This window comes from Salmo trutta, chromosome 19, assembly GCF_901001165.1.
Source record: "Salmo trutta chromosome 19, fSalTru1.1, whole genome shotgun sequence".
NCBI lineage: Eukaryota > Metazoa > Chordata > Actinopteri > Salmoniformes > Salmonidae > Salmo > Salmo trutta.
In genome coordinates, this window is record NC_042975.1 from 35628650 (window position 1) to 35656167 (window position 27518).

The following is a 27518-nucleotide window of genomic DNA, read 5'->3' on the forward strand; positions in this document are numbered from 1 at the left end:
GAATGGCTCTCAATCAGGAACAGCTGTACATCGTTGTTGCTGATTGAGAGTCATACTTAGGTAGCCCTGTTTCACCTGTCGCTTTGTGGGAAGTTGTGGTTGCATAGCTGTGTGTTTTAGCCTGCAATCATGTTCGTTCGATCGGTTTCTTGTTTTGTTTGTGTTCAATAAAAGTCATTATGAGCACTCAACCCGCTGCGCCTTGGTCTACTATGTACGACGACCGTTACAGAACTTCCCACCACCAACAGACCAAGCAGCGGGCCCAGGAAGAGGAAGGATCCTGGGCCAGGGAGAGAAGGGAGTAGAGGACATTTTGGACATGGGAGGAGGTAATGGCAGGGGACAAGACCCTGCCATGGAAACAGGTGGAGACAGCGAGGGAGGAACGGCGAAAGTGGAGCGAAGAGCGGGCCCAACGTAGGATGCATGAGAGGCAGCCCCAATACATTTTTGGGGCGGGGGCGCACGGGTAGTTTGGCTGTGCCAGGGTTAAGCCCCAAGCCAACTCCCTGTGCTTATCGGAGGCAGCTTGTTACTGGTCAGGCCCCGTGCTATGGGGTGATGCGCACGGCGTCGAGGCCGAGCATTCACAGGCCGGTGTGTGCGGTGCCAGCCCCCCGCATTTGCCAGGGGGAAGCGGGCATCCAGCCAGTAAGGATGGTGCCAGTACTGCGCTCAAGACCGCCAGTGCGCCTTCACGGCCCAGTGTATCCTGTTCCCGCTCCTCGCACTAGCCCTGAGGTGCGTGTTTCCAGTCTGGCACATCCAAAGCCAGCACCACGCACCAGGCCTCCAGTGCGTCAGCCCAGTCCAACTCGTCTTGTTCCTGCTCCCCGCACTAGCCTTGGGGTGCGTGTATCCAGTCTGGTACCTCCACTACCGGCCCCACGCATCAGGCTTTCAGTGCGCAGTCCCCGTCCAGAGCTTCCGACGACAGTACCCCGTCCAGAGCTTCCGACGACAGTACCCCGTCCAGAGCTTCCGACGACAGTACCCCGTCCAGAGCTTCCGACGACAGTACCCCGTCCAGAGCTTCCGACGACAGTACCCCGTCCAGAGCTTCCGACGACAGTACCCCGTCCAGAGCTTCCGACGACAGTACCCCGTCCAGAGCTTCCGACGACAGTACCCCGTCCAGAGCTTCCGACGACAGTACCCCGTCCAGAGCTTCCGACGACAGTACCCCGTCCAGAGCTTCCGACGACAGTACCCCGTCCAGAGCTTCCGACGACAGTACCCCGTCCAGAGCTTCCGACGACAGTACCCCGTCCAGAGCTTCCGACGACAGTACCCCGTCCAGAGCTTCCGACGACAGTACCCCGTCCAGAGCTTCCGACGACAGTACCCCGTCCAGCGCTTCCGGCGACAGTACCCCGTCCAGCGCTTCCGGCGACAGTACCCCGTCCAGAGTGTCCGGAAACAGTGCCCCGTCCAGAGTGTCCGACGACAGTGCCCCATCTAGAGATGGCCCACAGTCTGGAACCAAGAGAGACGGCCTACAGTCCGGAACCGGGTGAGACGGCCTACAGTCCGGAACCGAGTGAGACGGCCTACAGTCCGGAACCGAGTGAGACGGCCTACAGTCCGGAACCGAGTGAGACGGCCTACAGTCCGGAGCTCCCAGTCGCCCTACAGTCCAGAGCTCCCAGAGTCGCCCTACAGTCCGGAGCTCCCAGAATCATCCTTCTGCCCGAGGTCTACAGCGACGTGCCTCAGCCAGAGGTATTCTGCGAGGGTGGACAGGTTAGGTGGTGGACTAACGCCAGAGCCTGAGCCACCACCACAGTAGGAGGATTGGGGAGGGGGGGTGTAGCACGGGAGCCACCTCCCTTCCCTCCTCTTAGTTTGGGGGGTTTATTTTGTGTTTATTTTTGTGTGAGGTGCATCCGGGGTCTGCACCTTTGGGGGGGGGGGGGTACTGTCACGTCCTGACCAGTATAAGGGGTTATTGGTTATTGCAGTTTGGTCAGGACGTGGCAGGGGGTATTTGTTTTATGTGGTTCGGGTTTTATGGGATATGTATTTATGTAAGAGGGGTGTTTGATTTATGTGTTCCGGGGTTTTTGGGTAATGTTCTTGTTTTGTATTTCTATGGTTTTCTATGTTGTGTATTTCTTTGTTGGCCTGGTATGGCTCTCAATCAGGAACAGCTGTACATCGTTGTTGCTGATTGAGAGTCATACTTATGTAGCCCTGTTTCACCTGTTCCTTTGTGGGAAGTTGTGGTTGCATAGCTGTGTGTTTTAGCCTGTAATCCTGTTAGTTCGATCGTTTTCTTGTTTTGTTTGTGTTCAATAAAAGTCATTATGAGCACTCAACCCGCTGCGCCTTGGTCCACTACGTACGACGACCGTTACAGGTATCCTAAACACCTACAAACACTGGCAAAGATTTTCAGCTGACAGACAGACACTGGAAGAAGTTTCTGCATGACAGAGTGAGGACTTTCCATAGGTGCTTTGTTGCTGTTTTTCTGTGGGACTAGAAAAATGACAGAAATGTAAAACAAATGTACTAACTGGTTCCCATGCTTTTAAAATAACAATTATGTTCCGGAACAGTAGAGATCACTTTGGTTCTTGGTTCTGTTGCTGTTCCTCAAATTCCCTTCTTTTCTGGTTTTCCAGTTATGGTTTTGGGCCTCCTTTCCCAGTTGCGATGTACCCTTGAATTTTTCCACAATTTGTTTCGATACAGCCTTATTCTAAAATTAATTTAATTGTTGTTTCCCCTCATCAATCTACACACAATACCCCATAATGACAAAGCAAAACAGGTTTTTATAAATTTGTGCAAATTTATTACAAAAAAAAATTTAATATCGTATTTACATAAGTATTCAGACCCTTTCCGCGGTCCTTTGTTGAAGCACCTTTGTCAGCGATTACAACCTCGAGTCTTCTTGGGTATGACACTACAAGCTTGGCACACATGTAGAGTACTTGGGGAGTTTCTCCCATTCTTCTCTGCAGATCCAGGATGGATGGGGAGCATCGCTGCACAGCTATTTTCAGGTCTCTCCAGAGATGTTCGATCGGGTTCAAGTCCGGGCTCTGCCTGGGCCACTCAAGGACAATCAGACTTGTCCCAAAGCCACTCCTGTGTTGTCTTGGCTGTGTGCTTAGGATCGTTGTCCTGTTGGAAGGTGAACCTTCGCCACAGTCTGAGGTCCTGAGCTCTCTGGAGCAAGTTTTCATCAAGCATCTCTCTCTACTTTCCCCCAGTCCTGACTAGTCTCCCAGTCCCTGCAGCTGAAAAACATCCCCACAGCATGATGCTGCCACAACCATGCTTAACCTTAGGGATGGTGCCAGGTTTCCTCCAGACATGACTCTTGGCATTCAGGCCAAATAGTTCAATCTGGGTTTCATCAGACCAGAGAATCTTGTTTCTCATGGTCTGAGAGTCCTTTAGGTGCCTTTGGCCAACTCCAAGCAGGCTGTCATGTGCCTCTTACTGACTAGTGGCTTCCATCTGGCCACTCTACCATAAAGGCCTGATTGGTGGAGTACTGCAGAGATGGTTGTACTTTTGGAAGGTTTCCCATCTCCACAGAGGGACTCTGGAGCTCTGTCAGAGTGACCAGCGTGTTCTTGGTCACCTCCCTGACCAAGGCCCTTCTCCCCCGATTGCTCAGTTTGGCTGGGCGGCCAGCTCTAGGAAGAGTCTTGGTGGTTCCAAACTTCTTCCATTTAAAAATGATGGAGGCCACTGTGTTCTTGGGGACCTTCAATACTGTTTTTTGCTCTGATATGCACTGTCAACTGTGGAACCTGATATAAACAGGTGTGTGCCTTTCCAAATAATGTCCAATCAATTGAATTGACCACAGGTGGACTCCAATCAAAGGATGATCTATGGAAACAGGATGCACCTGAGCTCAATATAGAGTCTCATAGCAAAGGGTCTGATGTAAATAAGGTATTTCATTGTCATTATGGGGTATTGTGTGTTGATTGATGAGGAAAGAAATGTATTGTATACATTTTAGAATAAGGATTTAACGTAACAAAATGTGAAAAAAGTCAAGGCGTCTGAATACTTTCCAAATGCGCTGTAACTTTATAAAAGGCAACATTTTGAAGAGTGTTTTCCAAACAAGCACGTATAGATTTCTTTAGATTTTCCCATGATGTCAAGCAAAGAGGCACTGAGGTTGAAGGTAGGCCTTGAAATACATCCACAGGTACACCTCCAATTGACTCAAATTATGTCAATTAGCCTATCATAAGTTTCTAAAGCCATGACATCATTTTCTGGAATTTTCCAAGCTGTTTAAAGGCACAGTCAAATTAGTGTACATAAACTTCTGACCTACTGGAATTGTGATACAGTGAATTATAAGTGAAATAATCTGTCTGTAAACAATTGTTGGAAAAATGACTTGTGTCATGCACAAAGTAGGTGTCCTAACTGACTTGCCAAAACTATAGTTTGTTAACAAGAAATTTGTGGAGTGGTTGAAAAATGAGTTTTAATGACTCCAACCTAAGTTTATGTAAACTTCCAACTTCAACTGTAAGTCCATGTAGCCTTTGTATCTTCTAATGTAGTCATCTAAGTTTTCATTTGAAGCATCATTTTGTCCTTCAACTTGTTTGTAACAATTGCAAATACATTGGCAATTTTGTATTTGTAGTCAACTTTTTTATGAAGTCATCAGCAGACACAGTCAGACAGATAGCCTAAACATTTAGCAGAGATCTTCTATGAAAAAGGGCAACAAAGTGTCTAACGTTGCACTTTGGCTGCTATACTAGTGGTCTGGATCACTCATATAGATTCAAAGGTTTTTAAGAGCTACCTTACTAACGAAGTCTCTAAGAAACACCTCGGCTACTAAAGATGCATGGTGAGAAGGTTCTAATGATGATAACGCTACGAGGGCTCTGGGAAACGCGGCCCTGTCCCCTGAACCGCTTCCCTGAACCAGTTCCAACCAACCCCTGCGGTTGCATTTTCAGAATTGAAATGCCTTAATTATGAATATAGAATGTGTTATGGCTTTATTTTTAGTCTTGCTATTGACATTTCCTCCAAGGAAATACAGTATCAGGAGCATGCAGGTTAGAGGAGGGAGAAGGGGAGCTTTTTTAACTAAGGAATGAGTTGTTCTGGTATTGATAAGAATGACACATTGATTTCTGTACTTTTAGGCTGAGTAATTTGCACTCTTGATGCATTTTGGAGTTACTCACTAACTGTAAGTCGCTCTGGATAAGAGCGTCTGCTAAATGACTAAAATGTCAAATGTGCCTCCCGACTGGTGCAGCGGTCTAAGGCACTGCTTAGCAGTTTTGTGGCGTCACTGCATTCTGGGGTTTGATCCCAGGCTGTGTTACAACAGGCCGTGGCCGGGAGTCCCATAGGGCGGCCCATAATTCACCCAGCGTCGTCCGGGTTAGGGGTGGGTTTGGTTTGGCTGGGGGGGCTTTACTCTCATCACGCTCTAGCAACTCCTTGTGGCGGGCCGGGCACCTGCAGGCTGATTTCGGTCATCAGTTGAACGGTGTTTCCTCCGAAACATTGGTGCAGCTGTCTTCCGGGTTAAGCGAGCGGGTGTTAAGAAGCGAGGTTTGGATGGGTCATGTTTTGGAGGATGCATGACTCGACCTTCGCCTCTCCCGAGCCAGTTGGGGAGTCGCAGACATGAGACAAGATCATAATCATGAAATTGTTAAAAAAATGTAAAATGTTCTCAATCATAAAGCACAAAGACAAATGAGGAACAGTTATCATGCGGTTTTCAGAGTGACAAAGGACATTGAGTTAGAGAACCAACAGTAAAAATGTATATTTGAATATGTCAAATATACATTGTCAAATATGAAATCACACGAGTCCATAGTATTGCTATAACAACAGCTTGTTTTCCGCCTGATATGTTAGAGTCCTCCATAATGTGCACACCTAGTCTACATTCCCATTATTATCCAGGGAGCACATTAGAGTATGTTACTCAACACATCAGTCTGGTTTGGTCTGTGATCTGCATTGGATCCTACATCCCACCATCACAAACCTCAGGATTTCAGACTGGTGTGTACTCATCTTTCTTTGAGCAGCTAGTATTTCAGCACTGAGCTGAAACAGCTCCTAACACTTCTCCCAATGCAGCAGCCTTGAGTGCTTCAGTTCCATTCTCAGATCTTTCTCCTGCTTTCCACTGCTCTCTGTTCTAAGCTGATAATATTTCAGAACCTTGGACAGCTCTACTCTACAGTACTGGCTCTGACTGCAGAAATCAGTATTTCAGCATTGGACATTTCTCCTTTCTCTGCTGCCTGCCTTGTTGGTGTAGCGACCACCCCTACTGCTGCTGGGGAAAAATACAGAAATCGGTACCCATGATGCAGGCAGGTGCAGAGAAAAAGGAAAACCAGCACAGTCACAGACCTTAAAATGTAGGCTTGGCCTGCAGGCTATAAAGGATGGCCACATCAGCCATCCTTCCTCTTCCCTGACTATAGTTTTTTGGTCTGTTTCACCATACAACAACCTCTCCACTCATCCACACACTGCATACACTACTGATCCTACAGACGTCCACAGCTTATGTTACATTTTTGTATTTATTATTATTTAGTATAAGAAATGTATTAGTTTTTAGATTTAAGTCATGCGTGGTCTCCCTTTGTTGTTAGGAACTATGAGCCAGGTCATAACAATGTGCATACCTCTAACATCGACATGTAATGTGACTTATTTCAGTATTATCCTAGGTATGTTAATATTTACAAGGTATTAGCATTTAAACCCTATTGTTATAAAGCTTTTGTATCCCAAACAGAATAATTCCCTTGCATTTGTATCCTCCAGTGCCCTCTCTGCTACAATACCATAGTATGTGAAAACCTGACATTAGGGGAGAAATGTACACTCATCCATTCTAACAATAGTATTAGAGGAGCCCAGGATCCAGAGCCTTATAATGGCCGGGATGTGTTTCTCTCTCTCTCACACATTCTTTCACTATCTCTCTCTCTCCCAATCTTTCACTATCTCTCTCTCTCTCCCAATCTTTCACTATCTCTCTCCAATTCTTTCACTATCTCTCTCTCTCCTAATCTTTCACTATCTCTATCTCTCTCTCTCTCCCAATCTTTCACTATCTCTCTCCCATTTTTTCACTATCTCTCTCTCTCCCAATCTTTCACTATCTCTCTTTCTCTCTCTCTCTCACATTCTTTCACTATCTCTCTCTCCCAATCTTTCACTATCTCTCTCTCTCCCAATCTTTCACTATCTCTCTCTCTCACATTCTTTCACTATCTCTCTCCCCCATCTTTCACTATCTCTCTCTCTCTCCCCCAATCTTTCACACACTCTCTCTCTCTCTCACATTTTTCCACTATCTCTCTCTCTCCCAATCTTTCACTATCTCTCTCTCTCCCAATCGTTCACTATCTCTCTCTCTCTCTCTCCCCCCAATCTTTCACTATCTCTCTCCCCCAATCTTTCACTATCTCTCTCTCTCCCACAATCTTTCACTATCTCTCTCTCTCTCCCAATCCTTTACGATCTCTCTCTCTACCAATCTTTTACGATCTCTCTCTCAATCTTTCACTATCTATCTCTCTGCCAATCTTTCGCTATCTCTCTCTTATAATCTTTCGCTATCTCTCTCTTATAATCTTTTGCTATCTCTCTCTCCCAATCTTTCACTATCTCTCGCTCACATTCTTTCACTATCACTCTCTCTCAAACTTTCTCTCTCTCTCTGTCTCTAGCTGACTGCACTAGTCTCAGCTGTTTGCAGGAGAAATAGCAGAAACTTTAATAGAATACAAAACAGTAGGGAGGCGTAGCCTGGGGAAAATAATGTAGGAGTCAGCAAAGCCTTTGTGCCTCTGCCTCAACAGAAAAACAGCAACATGGCACATGGGGCCAAGCTCTGTCAGACACCCGGTAGCAGCTCAACAAAATATTATTTACTTTATGAATTCTAAACATCTCCTAAGGAGACTCACAGTCTGTCACATCTAATTTGACCCTGACCCTATGACTTAAAATGGCACAGTCCTCTGCTCACTTGTCTCTGACCGCCTGTCTCCAATGCATTTCATCTATTTTGGGGCACTAGCTTTCAGGATAATGCAGGGGCCATTTGAACAGTGGTCTTTCTGCATTATGAAAGAGATTAATGTGCTGTGTTCAGTTCATTGTTTGCCCAAGATGAAAGGCCGTTTTTGTTTGTTTAAGAGATGGGCGTTCTCTAGGCATCTGAGCAGAAACAGGGAAGGCATTGAAGTACTGTAAGTGAAGCTTTAAACTCAAGAAGAAAGCCAGCCAACAAACTCAATTTTGTTGAAACCTGGTTCAGTGAATTGGAATGTCTCTCTCTGCAGTAGCTCTTGTTGTTTTTTCTCTCTGACTTAAGCTTTGAGATTTTGTGACCTTTCTCTAAAAGTGGGTTCAGAAGCTTTGTGTGACTTCAACATGGTGGTGCACTGCTCAGCTTTGGGCAAAAGCCCTCACAGGAAATACTGTAGCTCAGATGCCTGGCCTGAGAGAGAGTTTAAAAGAGGTCACCATTTCCTGGGAGGCAGCAGGGAAGACTGAGTCAGAGTTGAGACCACACAGCATCCATGATGCTGCAGAGGCCATGATGCTATCCACCACCTGCGAAAACATAATGTCCATTCTACCTCACATAACCCCCACATGAGACAACATACTGCATACTATCCACACTAACCTCATATACCCTCATAACCTCTAAATGACACAGTATACTATCCACACTAACCTCACATACCCTCATAACCTCTAAATGACACAGTATACTATCCACACTAACCTCACATACCCTCATAACCTCTAAATGACACAGTATACTATCTACACTAACCTCATCTACCCTCATACCCTCTAAATGACACAGTATACTATCTACACTAACCTCATATACCCTCTAAATGACACAGTATACTATCTACACTAACCTCATCTACCCTCATACCCTCTAAATGACACAGTATACTATCTAGACGAACCTCATATACCCTCATACCCTCTAAATGACACAGTATACTATCTACACTAACCTCATCTACCCTCATACCCTCTAAATGACACAGTATACTATCTACACAAACCTCATATACCCTCATACCCTCTAAATGACACAGTATACTATCTACACAAACCTCATCTACCCTCATACCCTCTAAATGACACAGTATACTATCTACACTAACCTCATCTACCCTCATACCCTCTAAATGACACAGTATACTATCTACACTAACCTCAAACTGGCTCTAACCAAAATAGAAAGAGGAGTGGGAGGCCCTGGTGCACAACTGAGCAAGAGGACAAGTACATTAGAGTGTCTAGTTTGAGAAACAGATGCCTCAAGTCCTCAACTGGCAGCTTCATTAAATAGTGCCGCAAAACACCAGTCTTAACGTCAACAGTGAAGAGGCGACTCCAGGATGCTGTCCTTCTAGGCTTTGGTACTCTTTCAGAGCACAGGACAACAGTCCATTAGGGACAGACACTTTTGTGCACAGTCCATGACCGAGAGACCTACTGTATGCCTTCCCTCTGTTGTCCTGCATACTACTGCTGATAGCACTGGTGAGATCAGAAGAGCTGTCAATCATTATGATAGCTCCCAATCCCCCGGGGGCTCTATGGTGGCAGGGATGATCCAGATGTTGATTTTGGCCAGGTTCCACACTGCCGGGATGTAATGTCTCAGGGGGGAAGACCAATAGGATTGTGGCCTGTACTGGGCCAGCCATTGATGGCTTGGTTATTGTTTAGTTATTTTATTTAACCTTTATTTAACTAGGCAAGTCAGTTAAGAAGAAATTCTTATTTAAAATGACGGCCTACCCCGGATGACGCTGGGCCAATTGTGCGCCATTCTAAGGGACTCCCAACCACGCCTGGTTGTGATACAGCCTGGAATCGAACCAGGGTGTGTAGTGACGCCTCTAGCACTGAGATGCAGTGCCTTAGACCGCTGCACCACTCGGGAGCCCCTAAGAACGAAAGGGACAGGCTAGCGCACTGTGGGCTATCTGCCACTCTGATTAGCATGATACAGGGCTGCGGGCTGGTTCCACATCCAGAACTTATGCCAGCAAATGTAAAATGTTTATGCAATGGTGCGTGGAAAAGAATGTTGACCCAGCATGCTGCCAGGTGGAAACGATTCTCAAACAGGAACTCGTTCTCACTATCGTTCTCAGCGATTTCAGCTTGTCATGAGGGTTTTGGTAGAGTGTCTTTGTTCAGCCATCCTCCTCTCAAACATTTCCTTTTGGGAACACTGCGACTGAGACCAGCAAACGAAACCATAGTTCCACAGTGAGATTTGACATTGGTGCTCGATGCGCTCTGTGAGCTGCCATTCGAGCACTTGGATCAGATTCCTCTTAAAATGTTGTCTATTAAATTGTATTGTTACTTGCCCTGACCTCCGCTAAGCAGGTCAGTGATTTGGTGCTCTGTCAACGCGACCCATCAATGGCGACTTGAGCTCGTCCTAATCTGTCTTTTTTGCCTAAGATTGTCAAGAGCTCCAACAGATCAGACTCTCTGTTCCTCAAAGGGAACAGAGAGAGGAACGGCTGTATTGCCTGTGCCCAGTGGGCCCAATTTTACATCTAGCTAAGGATTATTGTGCTTCATTGAGCAGTATTTGAGTGTTTGACTTGAAGTTTGACTATGGGCACAACAGCTAGCATAAATTTGTCAAACATTAATGTTAGCTTGCTAACGTTAGCTGAGCCAGTCACTGAAATCATCTTTGGCTGAAGGTGCGTGCATAATACATTTTCTCAGGCGATGCTGTCTTGGTAGCAGGGTAAACCAATGGGATGCCCCCTATGAGGCTCCGCTCTACTCATATAACTGGAGTTACAATTCCCAGTAACTTTTGTTATGATTTGTAATCAATGTATCAGCCTGTCTTGTTTGAGCAGTGAAGAGAAGAGTGTTGCGACTAAATATTGTTAAGCCTTGACTTTTTTTATTGGATCATTTTTTTGCCACATGGTCCTCCTAAAATAAAAGTATTGGTTGCACACCAAAATGTTTAGCCGCATGGTCACACTTTAGAGCCCTCCAACTGAGACGAAACACTGTCATAACCTCACTACACGCTAGCCTGTATGATGGCACCGATGGAGATGGTAGCATCGCGACTAGCTCTTAGGAAACTTTGCAGTATTTTGTTTTTTTATGTACTATTTTTTTCATTATGAGCTCAGGAAATGTTTTGAGTCATTACATACAGCCGGGAAGAACTATTGGATATTAGAGTGGCAGTAACTCACCAGAACTACCAGCATTACGACCAGGAATACAACTACCCTGGAGCAGATCCTTTGTTCACTCTCCCCAGAAAGGCACTCGAGGTGGCCTGCTGGTTCGACTTAGGAGGCGCGCACACCACCCACCGCTTCCGAGTATATTACTCGCTAATGTTCAGTCTTTGGATAACAAAGTTGATGAGCTTAGAGCAAGGATTTCTTTCCAGAGAGACATCGGGGCCTGTAACATACTTTGTTTCACGGATACATGGTCGGTAAAGCCAGCAGGATTCTCAGTACATCATGCAGACAGGAATAAATATCTTTCCAGGAAGCAGAAGGGCAGAGGGGTGTGTTTAATGAATAATGACTCATGGTATAATTCTAGGAACATACAGGAGCTCAAGTCCCCCACCCTTCTTTCGGCAAATCTGACCATGACTCCATCTTGCTCCTCCCTTCCTATTGGCAGAAACTTAAATCAGAATCCACGCTTCAGGATTGTTTTGATCACGTGGACTGGGATATGTTCCGTGTAGCTTGCGAAAATAATCTGCATACACAGATACGGTGACTGAGTTTATAAGGAACTGTATAGGAGATGTAGTACCCACTGTGACTATTAAAACCTACCCTAACCAGAAACCATGGATAGATGGTAGCATTCGCGCGAAACTGAAAGCGCGAACCATCACATTTAACCATGGCAAGGTGACTGGGAATATGGCAGAATATAAACAGTGTAGTTATTCACTCCTTAAGGCAATCAAACAAGCTAAACGTCAGTATAGAGATAAAGTGGAGTCGCAATTCAACAGCTCAGACACGAGACGTATGTGGCAGCAACGTATGTGGCAGGGACTACAGACAATCACAGACTACAAAAGGAAAACCAGCCACGTTGCCGAGACCGATGTCTTGCTTTCGGACAGGCAAACACATTCTTTGCACGCTTTGAGGATAACACATTGCCACCGGCTCTCCTTCTCCGTGGCCGACGTGAGTAAAACACTTAAATGTGTTAACCTTTGCAAGGCTGCCGGACCAGACGGCATCCCTAGCTGCGTCCTCAGAGCATGCGCAGACCAGCTGGCTGGTGTGTTGACAGGCATATTCAATCTCTCCCTATCCCAGTCTGCTGTCCCCACATGCTTCAAGATGGCCACCATTGTTCCTGTACCCAAGAAGGCAAAGGTAACTGAACTTAATGACTATTGCCCCGTAGCACTCACCTCTGTCATCATGAAGTGCTTTGAGAGACTAGTCAAGGATCATATCATCTCTACCTTACCTGCCACCCTAGACCCACTTCAATTTGCTTACCGCCTCAATAGATCCACAGACAATGGCCATCACTCTGCACACAGCCCTATCCCATCTGGACAAGAGGAATATCTATGTAAGAATGCTGTTTATTGAATATAGCTCAGCATTCAACACCATAGTACGCTCCAAGATCATCATTAAGATCGAGGCCCTGGGTCTGAACCCTGCCCTGTGCAACTGGGTCCTGGACTTCCTGACGGGCCATCCCAGGTGGTGAAGGTAGGAAACATCACCTCCACTCCGCTGATCCTTAACACTAGGGTCCCACAAGGGTGCGTGCTTAGCCCCCTCCTGTTCACCCATGACTGCGTGGCCAAGCACGCCTCCAACTCAATCATCAAGTTTGCAGACGACACAACAGTAGTAGGCTTAATTAACAGCAATGACGAGACAGCCTACAGGGAGAAGGTGAGGGCTCTGGGAGTGTGGTGCCTGGAAAACAACCTCTCACTCAATGTCAACAAAACAAAGGAGATGATCGTGGACTTCAGGAAACAGCAGAGGGTGCACCCCCTTATCTACATCGACGGGACCGCAGTGGAGAAGGTGGGAAGCATCTAGTTCCTTGGCGTACATATCCCTAACAAACTGAAACCTACCACCGACACAGACAGTGTAGGGAAGAAGGCGCAACAGAGCCTCTTCAACCTCAGGAGGCTAAAGAAATTTGGCTTGTCACCGAAAACCCTCACAAACTTTTACAGATGCACAATTGAAAGCATCCTGTAGGGCTGTATCACCACCTGGTATGGCAAGTGCAAGGCTCTCCAGAGGGTGGTGCAGTCTGCCCAAAGCATTACTGGGGGCAAACTACCCGCACTCCAGGACACCTACAGCACACGATGTCACGGGAAGGTCAAAAAGATCATCAAGGACATCAACCACTTGAGCTGCTGCCTGTTCACCCCGCTATCATCCGGAGGTCAGTACAGGTGCATCAAAGCTGGGACCGAGAGACTGAAAAACAGCTTCTATCTCAAGGCCATCAGCCATCACTAGCACATTTGAGGCTGCTGCCTATAGGCATAGACTAGAAATCACTGGCCACTTTAAGGAATGGAACACTAGTCACTTTAATAATGTTTACATATCTGGCATTACTCATCTCATATGTATATACTGTTTTCTATACTATTCTACGGTATCTTGGTCACTTAATAATGTTTACATATCTGGTATTATTTATCTCATATGTATATACTGTTTTTCTATACTATTCTACTTTATCTTAGTCCATTCCGCTTTGACATCACTCGTCCATATATGTATATACTCTTAATTCATTCCCACTAAGATTTGTGTGTATTGGTTATATGTTGTGTAATTTATTAGATATTACTTGTTAGATATTACTGCACTGTCAGAGCTAGAAACACAAGCATTTCGCTACACCCGCAATAACATCTGCTAATCACGTGTATGTGACCAATAAAATTTGATTTGATTTGATACTGCTCACCACCTGCAGTAAGACTGCTCTCTATCCATCTTTCCCACATACAAGGACGACATTCAAATCACACTGCTTTGAGCTTGTGCTGTCCCAGATGTAGTCTATTTTGTTTATAACTGTATATTTTAAATGGTGAGTAATAGCCTTTAATTCTTACATATTCTTCGTAAAAAAAAAAGTTTGTAATACTATAAACATAGCTTTCACTGACTGTAAAAGGATCCCAAGAAAGAAAAATGTATAGCAAGAGAAATAGACAAGGAGGAAAATGTAAATGTTTTACTCTACTCAAGTAGACAAATTATGATAATGGACACTGACAAGTATCAGGGGTTGTAATTGTTCTTTTAAAGAAATTAGACATTTTCTCTGCTTTCTGCATAATCATTTTGACCTTTCACCCTCCACACTGAGCCAGGGAATTGTGCTCGAAATGTAAATGAGACTTGTGTGAAGAGCCAAGAAGTCTTATTTTCCAGTCAACATCCCCACCATTAAAATGATGTTTTGAACGTTCCTTGTTTGTTCATTCACCATGTCTAGTTTTCAAAGATCAAATAGTGTATAGAAGCATTTATGTTTTTCTCTCTGACAAAAATTGGTTCAATTGAGTATCATGCGTCAGACAGAGATTCTTTGAGATTTTCAGACTTCCATCTTTACTGCATCATCTTACAGGAAGTCCGATATTGCACTTGAATAGAGTGTCTGTCATGTCAGAGTAGTTCAAATGATAGACATTCAGTGTTGAGAACTTGATTTAAATGAAGGTGTCAACCCTGTCCCTGAGTTCTGTATCTGGGACTAATTTCCACACAAATATGTATCAAATGTTTTAAAGAAATGTACTACAATCAGGGGTTGGAACTGAATTTTTTTTCCCAATCGTTTCGTTCTGAACAAAACCATTTTTCCCGACTGTCCGTTCCACTGTTCCAGCCATTAAATGAATTAACCAATCAGTGTGGATAGAGGAGTTTGCTATGGAGCAGGTAAGCGATTGAATCTATTGTAATGAAACGGGCAGGGAGCAGGCCTCGAACCCTCGACCTTCTAGCTCGGAGTCCAGCGCGCTATCGACTGTGCCCCAAAAGCATGCTCGAGCGGCAGAATCGATATCTGCGCTTTTAAACCCAGGGTCGTTACACTATATAGGAAAGTCATTAAGAGCAAATTGTATTTTGCGGTAACAGCATGGTTTAATCACAATGAAAGACAAACACACACACTGTGCTGCCAGTCATCTTGTTATGACATGCGTTATCTAAATTGGGCCCACAGAATTATACCTACGGAGGAGCGGCTTCTAACTTGGAAAGTCTCTGAACTTCCGAGTTGTATAGTATTCTTAACTAGCTTTGAAAAAGTTGATCCATTCTTCTGTAATTAAACATCTCTCCCTAATTTCTGAATTACGCTTTAAACGTTCTCAGGAGGCTACAGTAACATATGGTTCAGAGGGGAGGGGCAGGTAGCCTGCTCACATGCACACCCACTGGTAAAGATTTCCAGCTGGCAGGCAGACGCTTGAATCCGTTTCTGAGTGACAGAGTGAGGGCTTTGCATATGTGCTTTGTTGCAATTTTGGTGGGACTGAAAAAAAATGTCCAGAACGTAAAATAATGTTATTAACCGGTTCTCGTGCTTTTAAAATGACGGTTCTGTTCCGGAACAGTATACATCACTTTCGTTTCCGGTTCGGATTTTATTCTTCTAATAATTGAGTTATTTTCCGGTTTTCGCTTCTGTTCCCATTACCGGTTCCAACCCTTGACTACTATGGATCATCTTTGCTTTTTTATTATGGCCTGGAAGTGTATAATTGACAGTTTTTTTTCAAATTAGCTTGATGGTTGCCCTGCCCTCTGTCTTCTGTGATATGTGTCATCTGTTTACAAAAACCTTCAACCAACATTTACTCACTTTGTTGTTTGCCCCACAGAGTGACACTATCTTCATTTTACACACAGCAGACAGGCTATGACAATGTCCAAAATAGTTTTTATTTTCACATTGTAATGCCATGACATTTCCCTATCACATTGAAATGAAAGTCAAAGTGTATTGAATTACAATTCATCCCGTTTATATTTTCTGTCAGAATTTTTGCTAATTTCTTTTTCATCTCTTCAGTATTTTAACTTGTCGACGTTCACAACACGTTTAACATTGAGATGTACACAATAACATCTGAATCCCAAAACTTCCAAATCAGCGTATAGGCAGGAAATGGATACACAATAAAACTCATGAGGGAATCATTTCTAAATCCTCCCAAATCCTTTTTCTTCATAAGCACCTGGTAACATGCTTAAAATATCAGGCATTACCCAGCTTACTCTATTCAATATCAAGTCTCAGGCAAGCTGCAGAAAAAACACATATTTCAGCATTTGCTTTTTAATTTCCTCTGTGCTGCTATCAGACATAAACTGGAGTCTTTTTTCTCTCGTAACATGCTATGGGGACGGATGATAAACGTGTTGTGTTATTCAGTGTGCCCTGATGGTGCTTTTACAATGTCCTTTCATCCAGGGGTCAGCTCCCTGGTTTTATCTTACATCTGACTGTCATTCACACTGCGCTGCGATACGCCAGACGCATGAAACCTCTTGATGAGTCTCCCAGCTTTTGGAAATATCAGACGTGCATAAACAGCTCTTCCTGCTCCGCACTGCTCCTCCAGTCGCCACCTGAGTGGGCGATGATGATGTGGCCATGCTCAGTTCTTCACAGCCGCCTGTCTTATAAAAGGCCAAGCCTGGTTGGACAGCCTTCTGCAGTGTTCTGCTGTGTGAAGGTCACTTAGGTAGAGGAGAGGCGCTAGAGGAGAGGAGAGTGGATGGCTGAGTCTGTGGCTGTGCTTGGAATTCTTATGTGCTCTAGCTAGCTAGTCTATGGTAGCACTTCAGTTCACAGCGCTATATATCTATGCATATAGTAGATCCACTTACGGTGCCTACGGGCAGCATTCTATCCTGTTTAAAGTATTCATGAACACTCATAACATGTTTTCTCCATTTGACATGAATCAAAATGTCACATTCACATGGAAATTAATATGCTGAAGTTGTGATGGCTGGCTGTTAGTGGAGGTGCTGTGAGGTGTGTTAGTCTACAGGTGTCTTTAGACTGGGCTGTCAAAGTGAGACAGGGTGTTTTCTTCCCCTGCTCTGTGGTGCACTGCACAGACCGCATCTACATTAGCATAATATACACGGATTGCTTCAGCATCAGTAATAATATTCATCATTTTATTGAATCAGCGATTTTATCCCCAGCTCTAAGAGGAAATGATAGCTGAACACGTGCTGCTGCCTCTGCCCATTTAGCCAAGCCGACTAGCATGCTGCCTCTGCCCATTTAGCCAAGCCGACTAGCATGCTGCCTCTGCCCATTTAGCCAAGCCGACTAGCATGCTGCCTCTTCCCATTTAGCCAAGCCGACTAGCATGCTGCCTCTGCACATTTAGCCAAGCCGACTAGCATGCTGGCTCTCGTACTGGGATGAAGGAGAAGAAAAAAAGCTTTTCCCAACAGCACCATTTTCTCTGTTTATTACTTACAGCCTACCACATAATGAGCTACTGCCACCACACATTTCCACCATCGCTGAAATTAATGCACGTTTTCCTGCCAGATAATGGAACTATGCAAATGTCTGATTTTGTCCATCCATGCTTTCTTTCATTACCCTATTCTAGGGTTGTATATTGCTATGAATAAATAATCCAGTGGTAGCACATCATTATTCATTGTGGTTATTAAATAACATTCATATTTCGATAAGGCTATTACCTGTAAAGGGGTGCTACTCTTGTCTCGCAGCATAACCCCCATTTCACACCCGCATTTCTATCTCGTCTATATTTCTAGCTTTTGACCTTGAGTTGGCATAATAGACGATGCATTGATCTCCTGAAAAGGAAACATGTCCATGTTATCACTGTGTCACTGGCCAGGCCCCATTTAGACTGTTTAAATTAGGTTTGCTCATCAGCCCTAGAGGACTGTGAGATCCATTTTGACCTATAAATTGGAGGGGCAATATCATTGACATGATGTACTTCACAATTTGAATTTTAAATCATATTAATTCAGTCATTACACAATGTGTCAGCAGAGACATTGGGAGTTGAAATGAAATCCTATTCAATTAAAATGTCCCTCCAAAGCTTCTTGGCACATTGCAAGTAGTATTTCTGCTAAACTCTGTCACTCCCATCAAAAAAAATCCAGACTAGAATTACTAGTTGGCTGTCTTTGAAGCTATAAGCTATTTCTTTCATTTGGCATGCCTACTGTACCATTTAGTTGACCCATGAAATGTGATATTGACAGGGCTGGCCTTTTGGGAGGTTTTTTCTCATGGGCTCAGAGACTATTGTGGTTGTTTTTATGATGTAATGATACCATTCAAGTGGACAGAAATCATTCACATGAAATGTTCATGCCCTCCACTGGTTGGTTAAGAAAAAGTAACGAACAGAACCAGCAGAAAATGGCCTCAATCATTTTTGTTTTTAAATTGGCTATGACACAATGTGATATACTGTGCCAAAAAGTGATTTTCAAAGCGCTTTCTATTTTGACTTTACAGTAACTGTGAAATTATTTGAATAAGTTCACTCTTCTCTGCAAACCACGTTGCCACCTTTCACCATTCTACAGTATGTGACTGATCCCCTCTCTCTCCACTCCAGGTTTCTCTATCCTCCAGGCCATCATGGAGTCAGCGGTGGCCAATAACTGGCAGGTTACGGCCCGGTCGGTGGGCAGCATAGTAGACCCCACAGAGTACAAACGCATCATAGAGGAGATGGACCGTAGGCAGGAGAAACGCTTCCTCATCGACTGTGAAGTGGGAAGAATCAATGCCATCCTGGACCAGGTACAGTATAGTGGGGTTTAACACTAATACACTGCTGCAGTAGCTGAGGGGGTTTGTTGAACTCCACTTGGATGATGAGTTACCTGAAGACTGATGTAAGAGCTAATTACGTTGCAACCCGAGTTTGGTTGTATTGGTGCTTGTGGATCAACTGAATGACTAGACAACCAAGGTTTTCTATCATATTTATACTCTTATACCTATGGGAAGAATTATCACACACACACACACAGTTTATGAGCTTTGGATCTTAGGTGGCGACACCACTTATTTAGTTATGTGTGCATGAATTTAATCTTGATCATCTTGATTCTACAAAAGATTATTAAAGGTTTGGTTGTACGCTTGTTTTCAAATACAAAGAGGACTTTATTGAAGAGAGTCTGATTCGCCCACGTAGATCTCTGGCTGTGTCCTTTCAAAGAAGCCTTTTAGGAGCCTCAGTCTGCCATTCAGTGTGCCTCCATTCCTTCAGTACCTCTGAAAGTCCCATCTCCATTTGTAGGGACCTCTCCTGGCCTCTTCAGCTTTGTACTTCTTATTCCTTTTCCATTATTAGCCTCTAAGACATTTACCAGGGCTTTTCCATTACCCTCGAAAACGTTTAACAGGGCAGTAAGGCTAAACCCCTTACTTAGAGCCTCGTAATAACCTCACACACAACAAACAGAGGGAACATTCTCTCTTTAAAGGGGTTATTGTGCAACATAACAAAAACACAGGGGAAACTCAATTAAAGCTTGTTGGTTCTTGTTTGAGGTCGACTCTTGGGCTACATTTTCACTTAGGAATAACAGCTACTATTAACAATGGTTCCCTGTTTCCTAGGTGATCAGCCACTGAGTTGGCCATTAGTGTTGATTTTTATGTATTTGTTTATGTCTGCTGTGCACAAGCTTGGAATGGGTTCACTAATGCTATTGTCAAGAATATCATTTAATCCCAGTTGTTTTACTTTTTTGCTTGTTACACTCAGGATGACATTTAATGCCGATATACAGAGTTTGATTAATTAGTGATGGAATTCCCAACTATAACTAAATGCTTTAGGTTTTTTCATAAAACATGTTTCCCATGAGTTTTTTCAGACATAATTGATATGTTGGAAATATCCCCTGATCAGTGACATTGGTCAAAGGCCTTTTTTCAGCGGTGTTGCAGGATTTTCTCTGAAAATGTAACAGAGCTCTAATGAGATGGAGGGCCATGGGCAGACGGTTCAAAGGAATGGGACTGACTGACTGACTCCCAGGACCTTCAATCCACACAGGACTTCTGCTCTTCATAGTGACACTGTTTGTTTCACCCATGCTAGGTTTCCTTAATATTTTACACAAAACATACAAGGTTCATATGATGGTGTGTGTGTGTGTGTGTATATGTGTGTTAAGGCCTCATATTCGTCATTAATCATGGCTGAACGCTGACCTTCTTGTCCTCTGCTGAGGTGTGTATGTGCGTACAGGCCTCTGGCTCTCATATAATGATCCTTCATTATGATGCGCTAAAGAGTGTTACTGTGACCTTTCAGACAGATTTGTGTTCATTGCCACTTGACCTTGAAGGATGTATCTAAAAGTGACAGGATATCACTTTCTCATTCAAGTCAGGATAAATGCCTACCTGTCCTGACTAATGTGAGAGGTTGAGTTCTGGACATGTATTAGAAGAATTCAGCTTATTAATTCTGAGCTGTCCTACAAATACCAATATGGTCATTCTGTTTAACGTCACGCAATTATAAGTGTGATTGTAACGGTCTTCGTCGTCCTCGGATGAAGGGAAAGAGAAATCAAGACCAAAATGCAGCATGGTAAGTGTTCGTCATTTTAATGTTAAAACTGAACACTAATGCGACAAGCAAACAAAAGAACAACCGAACAGTTCCGTCAGGTGCAAAACACTAAACAGAAAATAACCACCCACAAAACCCAAAGGAAAACAGGCTGCCTAAGTATGGCTCCCAATCAGCAACAACGATATACAGCTGTCCCTGATTGAGAGCCATACCCAGCCGAAACAAAGAAATACCAAACATAGAAAAAAGGGCATAGAATGCCCACCCCAACTCACGCCCTGACCAACCAAAATAGAGACATAAAAGGATCTCTAAGGTCAGGGTGTGACAGTACCCCCCCCAAAGGTGTGGACTCCGGCCGCAAAACCTAAACCTATAGGGGAGGGTCAGGGTGGGCATCTACCCATGGTGGCGGCTCAGGAGCAGGATGCGGACCCCGCTCCACCGCTGGCTCACCCCACTTTAATGGCTACCCTAGAGCGTGGTCTCTTGCCGCCGACCACGGACTGGGGACCCTCGCAGCGGGCTCCGGACTGGAGAGCGACTCTGGGAGCTCCGGACTGGAGGGCGACTCTGGGAGCTCTGGACTGGAGGGCGACTCTGGGAGCTCCGGACTGGAGGGCGACTCTGGGAGCTCCGGACTGGAGGGCGACTCTGGGAGCTCCGGACTGGAGGGCGACTCTGGCTGCGCCGGTTCCGGACTGGAGGGCGACTCTGGCTGCGACTGTGGGCTGTCTCTGTCGGTTCCGGACTGTGGGCCGTCTCTGCAGGCTCCGAAATGTGGGCCATCTCTAGATGGGGCACTGTCGCCGGAAGCTCTGGACAGTGCACTGTTGCCGGACACTCTGGACGGGGCACTGTTCCCGGACACTCTGGACGGGGCACTGTTGCCGGACACTCTGGACGGGGCACTGTTGCCGGACACTCTGGACGGGGCACTGTTGCCGGACACTCTGGACGGGGCACTGTTGCCGGACACTCTGGACAGGGCACTGTCGTCGGAAGCTCTGGACGGGGACTGCGCACTGAAGGCCTGATGTGTGGGGCTGGCTTTGGAGGCGCCAGACTATTTACATGCACCACAGGGCTAGCCCAAGGAGCAGGACGTACTGGACTGGGCTGACGCACTGGAGGCCTGGTGCTTGGGGCTGGTACTGGTGGTACCAGACTGGAGACACGCACCCCCAGGCTAGTGCGAGGAGCAGAAACAGGGCGTACTGGACTGTGGGGTCGCACTGGAGATCTGGTGCGTAGGCACAGGACGGACTGATTCATCCCAGCGCTCTGGAGACACAGTATGCAGCGCCGGCGCAGGATAACCTGGACCGAGACAGTGCACCGGAGACCAGATGCGCTGAGCTGGAACACTCCGCCCCGGCTCAATGCCCACTCTCGCCCGGCAGATGTTAGGAGCTGGGATGTAGCGCACCAGGCTCTCAACGCGTACTGGGGACACCGTGCGCTCTACCGCATAACACGGTGCCTGACCAGTACTACGATGCCTCTTGGAAGCACGGGAAGTTGGCTCAGTATTCCATCCTGACTCAGGCCAACTTCTCATGTGCCCCCCCCCCAAAAAAAAATTGGGGGCTGCCTCTCGGGCTCCCGTAGCTCCCGTAACTTGTCCTCCCAGAATCTTCGCTCCTTCTGCCAAGTCCATCCGTCAACCCGATGCTCCAATCCACGCTGCTTGGTCTTCTTATGGTGGGTGGTTCTGTCACGGGTGTCGTAGGGATTGGACCAAAACGCAGCGGCAATGTGAATGCTCATTATCTTCTTTTATTAAATAAAATGAACACTGAACAGAAAGAACGACGAAAACAGTCTTGTCAGGTGCAACAAACACTAAACAGGAAACAACTACCCACCAAACCCAAAGGAAAACAAGCTGCCTAAGTATGGCTCCCAATCAGCAACAACGATATACAGCTGTCCCTGATTGAGAGCCATACCCGGCCAAAACAAAGAAATACCAAACATAGAAAAAAGGACATAGAATGCCCACCCCAACTCACGACCTGACCAACCAAAATAGAGACATAAAAAGATCTCTAAGGTCAGGGCGTGACAGTGATATTTCTGCTTTCTGAGTCCTGACAGTCACAGTCCCAGTGTGAATGTTGAAGCTAGCGGTGGCTCTGGAGTTTGAGGCTGGCAGGGCACTGGGTCGGCATCTCTCAAGGACGGTTCATTATGTGGGTCGTCACATCAACACTTTGCTTTAATATCAGCAGCTCCCACTGTAAATTGGCACCCTCGCCGTCCAATAACGGCATACAATCAGCCTGCTAAAAATAGCCCTAGCCTCCTAGCCTGAGGGAAGATCTCACACAAAGGCAGGCATGAGCCTGAACACAACCATAATCACTCAACGACAACATAATCACTCAACAACCATAATCACTCAACGGGCTGGATGGGATAAGGAGAAGCCACCAGAATCCAGCAGTCATTTTGTACTGTATTCCTCGAGTTGTGTGCAGTACTGAAGGCACAGTATCTGAGAGATGCACAGAGAGGAGGGCTCCCTATCTCTCAATATGAACCCGATGCCCTGTAATTCACAGTGGCTCCTCCTATTCAATCATATAGTCGTTACTCATTATAGTTTCTCTCAGTGTGGTAGTTTGGTGCTAGACAGACCAGAGGATGTGCTGGGCTGAGGTTCTGTATGTGTTGATTTGTGGGGTCTGGGAGCTTGCCCTCTCTCACCATATTCAAGGTATCAACCTGCTCATCCTCTCACTAAATAATAGGCCCAGGCATGAATGGGTCTTGGGAGAGACCTCACTCCCACAAGCTGCTCATAAATTATAAAGCGACACGTGTGTAATCCTGGCCACAGGACCAGTTTACACAGAGAGAGAGAGAGAGAGAGAGAGAGAGAGAGAGAGAGAGAGAGAGAGAGAGAGAGAGAGAGAGAGAGAGAGAGAGAGAGAGAGAGAGAGAGAGAGAGAGAGAGAGAGAGAGAGAGAGAGAGAGAGAGAGAGAGAGAGAGAGAGAGAGAGGAGAGAGAGAGAGAGAGAGAGAGAGAGAGAGAGAGAGAGAGAGAGAGAGAGGAGAGGAGAGAGAGAGAGAGAGAGAGAGAGAGAGAGAGAGAGAGAGAGAGAGAGAGAGAGAGAGAGAGAGAGAGAGAGAGAGAGAGAGAGAGAGAGAGAGAGAGAGAGAGAGAGAGAGAGAGAGAGAGCCAGCCATAGCCATACATGCAGCCTCCCTCTACTGTGCTGAGTTCTGCTGGGTGATGGAGTAGGAGAAATGGTATAATGCCCACTGGTGGACTAGAATTCCACACCCACAGAGGAGAGGAGGGCGGATGAGCTGGATTCTGCTGGTGGGGGAAATGGGAGCTTGTCGAGAGAACCTGACTGTGTGTGAATTACCGTATTGCTAAATGGTTTGTTTTACATAGATATCAGTGTTAACGGTATGACGGGATACACTGTCTTTGTAGTGGTACTGTAGTTGTAGTATTATTAATACACATTTGTATTACCCTTTCCTGCTGAATGGTTTTACCCATTCATTTAGCAAAGAAAGAGGTTTAAGTAGAAGGGGAAAGGGGAGGATTTGAATCCTAGAGATGACAGTTCCCATTCTGAAGGAGTTGGATGACAAATGACTCTAATACAGCTACAACAAAGAAAAGGCTCCATCAGGGGGAATGCTTTTAAGGTAGCCAAATCCTTTGGAAGACACCGGAGTATAGATGAAGCCCTGCACAGAGCCGTGGCTCCAGGCTACTTAATTAGAACAGATTCCCCTAGGAATACTTAGGCTAATGGTCCAGCAGCAGCACAACCCAGTACAGAACAGTACAATCAGGAGGAGAGAAGAGATGAAGATAACTGTGCTTTCTTACATGATGGCCATGAAAGACAGAAAGTCCTCTCTCTCCCAGACAGACTGATGGGCTGGTTTATAACTTCTACTGCAGAGGAATACAGCACCACATTTCAGCTAAAACTTCATCTGAATGTTAATAGTTTGTGTGTCTAATCTCATCATTCAGAATCAAATCTTCCTTGCGTGCTGGCCATCGTGCCAACTACTGGATTTGAATGTTAAGGATGTCATGAAGAACTAGTGTGTTTCAGTCTGGAATCTTAGGTTAATCTTAGGTTAATCTTCATAGATTTGTTGTTTTTCTTAGTGATGAGGTATTATGCCTTTTGAAGGGTAAGAATTATTTATTATCAATTGTCCTGTTTTTTAATCACAAAGGGAATTGACTAAATGTCTACAGATGTAGGACCATAATTTGAGCCAATTTGCTACAGCAGGAAAAAAATCCTGCAGCAACAGGAAATATATGAATTGTTATGTGGATTTTAATTCATGGAATTTTTGTAAGGGTTTATACATTTTTACATGGAAATTACAAACTTCAGAAGCCTTTTTAAACCTCTAATACACTACAAGTTTTACATTTCCTTCATTGCTGGAATGTTTTCCTGCAACAGGGTGATCAAATTAAGAACGTACATCTGTAGCTGTTTTCTCCTGGCCATGATATGAATGCTCCAGCCTCTGGCTCCGGCAGCAGACACAGCTAACAGCTGACATATGGGCCCACTGTGATGGATTGACTTTCAGACAGGGAGTGGCTCCCTCCTGTTACCCTGTTGCTCCACAAACCATAAGATTCATCCTCAATGAATGTAATGCATCACACATTGACCACACATTGACCACACATCACTGGCTAATATTTGAGGCTGATTTGTTAAGAGGACAATAACTATGAGCATTCCTTTATGGCACCCAGGCTATCTATTGCATTTATTGTTCATAAAGAATGGAGGAACCAATCAATGCAGTCGATACTGGAGCTCCTCTCTCACTCTCCAATTGTGCAGTTGGATAGGGTCTAGACTGTTTGACAGTTCTTCTTTTTCACTAGGCTTTGAAGAGTATTTCCATCCCCAAAGGGAATAATGGTGAGCTGTCCGCCCTGACTAGGGAGGTGGAACCATAGAAATAGAATAGAGTGACATTCTATTTGTCTAGAACACACTGGCCTGGCCCACCTAGCCCCTGACCAACCAACCAGGCCAATAACAACAGAGACTGGTTCAGATCAGGAAGTGAACTAATGTGACTGAGAAATGAGGATGACCCCACAAACGTTCCCATCTGTCTGTTTTAGGTGCAAACTATACATATCATCCCAGGGGAAGCAGGAAACTGGAGCTCCAGGATCCTATAAATATTTGTTATGCACACATCACATGCTTTATTTTTATTTGATATTTTCTGGCCTAGAGAACAAGACGTATAAGACAGTACATTATGCATCCACTAGCTATTATGCATACTGTCTTCATATACAGCAATTATGTCTCCTAGACTGGAACTGGCCTCCTTTGAATGGTAATCCATGTGAGTCACTGAAATACCTCAACTCGCCCTACTTGCGTGTGTGCTTGCGCGTAGGCACACACACACACACACACACACACACACACACACACACACACACACACACACACTGAAGAGTGGCTTTTCATTAGCAAGGACTGAAATTGGATTTGCATAGTCATACATCTCTTCAACAGAGAACCAGCACAGCAGACCACAGAGATATTCCAGCTTTCTGCATCTGCATTTCAGATCACAGCGAAATATTAAGTTACTCATGAATTACTACGAATGAAACAGACTTCAATATTTGAGCCAAAAATAACTTTTCAAGTGGCACATTTTTAGAGGCCTGCATATAAGCGAATGGCCTGTGTTTTACTGTGTGATGCAGATGGCCCGATCCTTTCTTTCTGTGACTCTTCAGAGGAGAATATTAGCTGCTGGCTCCAGGCGCTGCAGCTTCATTATGTGCTTGCTGTGTTGTCACACTTGGACCACCGTGCCTCCTTCCCTCTCACATGGGGCTTTTTGTTCCCTGTTCTTTATTAATTGATATTTTTGATTATGCATACTTTCTCACGCATGGTGCCTTGTTGCCTGCCTGCTGCAGGGAGAGATGATGAGAGGCTGAGGGGCAGGTTGGTTTTGCATGTGAGATCAGATCCTCCACTACAGACAGAGTCCCATCATCATGGAGATATATACAGTACAGTACTGAGAGGGTGGAGAAAGGGAGTTAATTTTATATTTCATTTTCACTGTCTTTTTAGACTTCCTCCCCCACAGTTTGGACAAGGATAATCTCTACGTGCCAGCCACTGCAACTCTATTGAATATCAAACATCCAGTGTTATGTAGGAGAGAATTTTACACATTGTAGTTTGAGAAAATTCCTATGAATTCCAATAAGGAACTGGTGGTAAAGTTACGGTATGTTTCATTTGACCTTTGAATAACACCCAATATGGATAATTATTATTGTAAGAGTATCAAGGCAAGGACATACAATGTGGTGCGTTGCATCGCTTATTCAATTTTCATATCTCCTCCACCTCCCTCAATGTCACTGAGTGCTGTATTGTTAGATGTAACAAAAGAAGCAATGTAGGATTAGGACTGTCTGCCTCAGAAGTGTTTTATCACATATAAGGACATCTTCACAAATTACCCACAAGTCTCCATCTGTAATGGCATCCATCTGCCCGTTGTGACCGTCATTCAGACAGCATCCAGTCAGTCCTTTCATTCACACCTCTACCCTTCAACCTTAGTCCCTGTAATATGTCCTAATTGTCTTTGAAGAGGGAACATCCTCCATCCTCCAAGGTTACAGCTCAGTCCCTCCCCATCCACTTTCCACACTAAATCCCGTTACCCTGGGAGGCGGTGCTCAATGATTTCATTGTGTTTGACATTTTCA

At 45.1% G+C, this 27518-nt stretch overlaps 1 protein-coding gene across 5 annotated transcripts in view; it reads left to right on the forward strand.

Annotated features, from left to right (window-relative positions):
* LOC115154457 (glutamate receptor 3) overlaps positions 1–27518 on the forward strand; it is a 109571-nt gene that overhangs the window by 47805 nt on the left and 34248 nt on the right. For all 5 annotated transcript variants that reach the window (XR_003867897.1, XM_029700700.1, XM_029700699.1 and 2 more), the window contains exon 4: positions 18752–18939. Coding sequence is in view for 4 of the 5 variants with exons in the window: in XM_029700700.1 (XP_029556560.1) it covers positions 18752–18939 (188 nt within the window). In the remaining variant the exon portion in view is untranslated. The remainder of the gene's footprint in view (positions 1–18751; positions 18940–27518) is intronic.